At 54.3% G+C, this 4,393-nt stretch overlaps 1 protein-coding gene across 1 annotated transcript; it reads left to right on the forward strand.

Moving 5' to 3' along the window:
- The first annotated feature begins 1,827 nt into the window (after positions 1-1,827).
- On the forward strand, positions 1,828-2,954 carry LOC119311201 (dehydration-responsive element-binding protein 1B-like). The gene has a single exon (XM_037586840.1). The coding sequence runs from the start codon at positions 1,983-1,985 to the stop codon at positions 2,778-2,780; it is 798 nt and encodes a 265-aa protein (XP_037442737.1). The 5' UTR covers positions 1,828-1,982; the 3' UTR covers positions 2,781-2,954.
- Positions 2,955-4,393: the final 1,439 nt, after the last annotated feature.

Below are 4,393 nucleotides of genomic sequence, written 5' to 3' on the forward strand. Positions count from 1 at the left end.
AGGTGGCGACTGTTTGGCTTCCACGTAGGTCACTTTGGTTCCTCGCGGTGGAACTAGCACATCCGGATTCAAGTTTTGTCCGTGGATGCCAAACTCCAACCTATCGACGCAAACGATAGTAGTTTTTGTCTGTCCGTTTGAGTCATCCGGAGTGTGTCCGGTTGGGCTCTGAGGCGTCGGTGCGTCCAACGTGGCCGACGGATTTGGTCGGCATGACAACTAAAAAACTAAATAGACATAAATAAAACATTTAAAATAAAAAGATGCATACTAAAACGTTGGTCAAAGTCCACTTATATAATAATTTAAACATTAATTCAAACTAAAAAAGTAACTCGTAGCCGCCCGCCTCGTCCAGCCCGTAGCCCTAGGTGTCGTTGCCCTCGATGGCCAGGTCGACGAATGCCGACAGCGTCGCCCTTGGGAATGCCTGCTGGTAGGCCTCCAGCGCCACAGCATTCGGCGTCTGCTGTTGCGCTGCCTGGCGCCGCACGCCGCCATCTCTCCCTGCTCGCGTCTCTCGGCCTCCTCCATGTTCTCCCACTACATCTGGCGCTCCGCCTTCGCCCGCTCCATTGCCAACGCGCGTCCACATGTAGCTCTGGAGGGACAACGGCCGGGGCGGTAGCGGTGGTGGTGGCGGTGGTGGTGCCTGGCCACCGGATGTGGACTCCTCGAGTGCCTGCTCCAGGCCAGGCCAAATGGCATTCTTCATGCACACGGATTCCTCCATGGCACGTCGCGTCGCCTCCTCGAGGGCCGCTTGGAATGCGGCCCAATCCTCCTCCCGCACCACGAACACCGATGGTGCAGGGCGGGCATCCATCTGGACGACCCCACGATGGCGCACATAGTACTCTGTCACGACCCAGAAGTCCCAGTTCGGGGACTCCGGCGCGTATGTGGGGTCGCGTCGTTGCTCCGACGAGAGAAGGGCACGGTGGTTGCGAATCTCCAGTGCTCGCCCGCTCGGACAACGGTATGGCCGGCATCAGAATGCATCTGGGGTCGAGGTGCTAGCCGTGCGGGAGTTTTATGTCCGGCACTCCCAGTGGTAGTGCACACGGTGCACCGAGATGTGTAGCCAGGTGCGTTGGCATCCCGGCCAGTCCGCCGTGGCACCAAAGTGAAGTTGGCTGGGCGGCGCGATGAGCCGGCCTCGTGGTCGTGCTTGCGACATTTTTTGCCACAGCTGAAGAAGCCCATGGCGATGACAGCAAGCTAGGGTTCGTGTTGGGCGGCGGAGGAGCAAACTCTACATGTGGACTTGTTTGGCGAGAAGCGGATGAGCCACCCTCCCCTCCTATTTAAAAAGGACGTGGCATGGACACTTCTAGTGGTTGACGTGTGGGCCCAAGATGGATGGTTGGAGCCGACATGCGGTCCGAGTCAGACTCCGGGAGACGCGAGATGTGTTTGTCTCGCGTCCATGTGGACGCAAATTTTAGCCAGAAATACATTCAAACAGACACCAAACAGACCAAATCTACCCATGCATGATGCGTTGGGCCGTTGCTTCTGTCTGTTTCGGTCCAAACCGATGCACGCGGAGCAATTGTGTCGGAGTTGGCCCTATGTGTATGTATGTATTTGTGAACTAGAGTATGTTGTTTAAACAAAATTAAACAAAAGACGTAAACGCACCACCCATCACATCTCATCCAGCTAAAACTTGGAAAGCAACCAAGTGATGCGCGTCGCGGAAATGATAGTAAAACAAATGGGGGCGCGCCATGAAGCTGCCTTGTGCTCCGGCGCAAGTGTCAGCGTGAGTGACACATACACATACTCCTTCTCTGCCACTTGCCATTTCCAGGAAACCACCGCTTGCCTATGCCTATATATGCTCCCCGTCTCCATTCCCCTTCTTCTCAAACAAGCTCCATCCGCCGATCGATCAAAACCTCTCAACACAGCCGCTGATTCCATCACTACTACCACTCCACACCTCTCACGAGCATCTCCGCTAGCTCTCGACTCAGATGGACGTCGCCGACATCGCCTCCCGGTCCGGCCAGCAGGAGCAGGGGCACCGAACGGTGTCGTCGGAGCCGCCGAAGCGCCCTGCGGGGCGGACCAAGTTCCACGAGACGCGCCACCCGCTGTACCGCGGCGTGCGGCGCCGTGGCCGCGTCGGGCAGTGGGTGTGCGAGGTGCGCGTGCCCGGGATCAAGGGCTCCAGGCTCTGGCTCGGCACCTTCAACACGGCCGAGATGGCGGCGCGCGCGCACGACGCCGCGGTGCTCGCGCTCTCCGGCCGCGCCGCCTGCCTCAACTTCGCCGACTCCGCCTGGCGGATGCTGCCCGTGCTCGCGGCCGGCTCGTTCGGCTTTGACAGCGCGCGGGAGATCAAGGCCGCCGTCGCCGTGGCCGTCGTCGCGTTCCAGCGGAAGCAGATCATTCCAGTCGCCGTCGCCGTCGTTGCGCTCCAGCAACAGCAGGTTCCGGTCGCAGTGGCCGTGGTGGCGCTCCAGCAGAAGCAGGTCCCGCTCGCCGTCGCCGTCGTGGCGCTCCAGCAGCTGCAGGTTCCGGTCGCCGTCGCCGTCGTGGCGCTCCAGCAGCAGCAGCAGATCATTCTTCCAGTCGCGTGCCTGGCGCCGGAGTTTTACATGTCTTCCGTCGACCTGTTGGAGCTGGACGAGGAGCAGTGGTTTGGCGGCATGGAGGCCGGGTCGTACTACGCGAGCTTGGCGCAGGGGATGCTCGTGGCGCCGCCGGACGAAAGAGCGAGGCCGGAGCACGGCGTCCAGACGCCACTATGGAGCTGCTTGTTCGACTAATTTAGCACTACTGCCAAGTTGTAGATAGTCGCGCTCTTCCCGATTTGGGAAGAAGCAGAGTAGGCAGTTTGTTCTTCATTGTAGTACTAGTATTTGTCGAGTTCCCGGTTTCTACTTTTGGGGAAAAGGGCTACTCCTGTGTAATTGCTTAATACAGAAATTATTGGTACTGAACTCGAGTGCGTATCGTGCACTCCATGAATCCACGTCAAAGATACTGTATTTTTTGAGAAGGAAAGCAGACACATCAAAGGACGTCACTGTTCGTTGACAACCTGTGAAAATGATGGACTTGGACGGCTTTGTAAACAAAAATCCCTCCACTTACGGACGTTTTTTCTATTTTAAGGAATTATCCTATTCTTACGCACTAATCCCTAAACTAAGAGCAACTCCAGCGGTCGTGAGCACGCTCACTCCGTACGTATACGAACGCTATCAACGTAGTTTTTTTTTTTTCTAGAAAATTTCCGATCTATTTATCTCCGATCATGGCAGTACAACGAATACCAGAAATAATAGAAATTACATTAAGATTCATAGACCACCTGACGACGACTACAAGCACTGAAACGAGTCGAAGGCGCGCCACCGTCATCGCCCCTCCATCGTTGGAGTCGGGCACAACTTGTTGTAGTAGACAGTCGGGAAGTCGTGGTGCTAAGGCCCCGTAGGACCAGCACACCAGAGCAGCAACCGCCGCAGATGAAGAATAACGTAGATCAGAAGGATCCAACCCGAAGATACATGAACGTAGACGAACAACGACGAGATCCGAGCAAATCCACCAAAGATAAATCCGCCGGAGACACACCTCCACACGCTCACCAACAGTGCTAGACGCACCGCCAGAACGGGGGTTAGGCGAGGAGACCTTTATTCCATCTTCATGGAGCCACCGTCGTCTCGTCTTTCTGAGCAGAACAAAAACCCTAGCAAAAGTGAAAGAAACGACTAGAAACGGAGCCCTCCCACCGGCCCTTGCCAAGATTCAACGTGCCCCCATGGCCCTAGGGCCACCGCAGAGGAGGCGGACTTGCGGCGGCGTCGACAGGAGGCAGAAACCCTAGTTTTTTTGTGGAGGAGGAGGAGGCGGCGGCTAGAAAGGCTTCGCCTGCCAACGTAGCCTTCATAATTATTTTTATCATGGGACCCGTTTCAGTGAAGGCATCATGTTTCCCACCTCAACAATGGTATTTTTTCATACTAGATTTAACATCAATTTCAACTAGGATTTCCACATGGTATTACAAAATGGATTTGAAAAAGGATTACAGTTGCAATTCGAACAAACTAATAGTAAGATTCTCTACTAATTGAACCACATAGCCTATAGAGTATCAATCTGGACGTTAATTATGGATAATATCGTCAAGCATTCGATTTAAAGATCACTACAATATGTTTGTTAGGGGTGTAACACTAGAATATATGTATGCCCTTGTTGCAAAGTACGGGCAATTAGTTAGTTAGGATATAATGATATCAATCGACATTTTTTTAACGGTGGCCCCCTCTCTATACCTAAATCCTGGCTCTGCCCCATGGTGGGGCATCCTTTTAAAGCAACGGAAGATAGGTTTAAGATAAAAATGTAAAAGAAGAAGAGGGGG

The sequence above is a fragment of the Triticum dicoccoides genome, chromosome 5B (assembly GCF_002162155.2).
Source record: "Triticum dicoccoides isolate Atlit2015 ecotype Zavitan chromosome 5B, WEW_v2.0, whole genome shotgun sequence".
Classification (NCBI taxonomy): Eukaryota; Viridiplantae; Streptophyta; class Magnoliopsida; order Poales; family Poaceae; genus Triticum; species Triticum dicoccoides.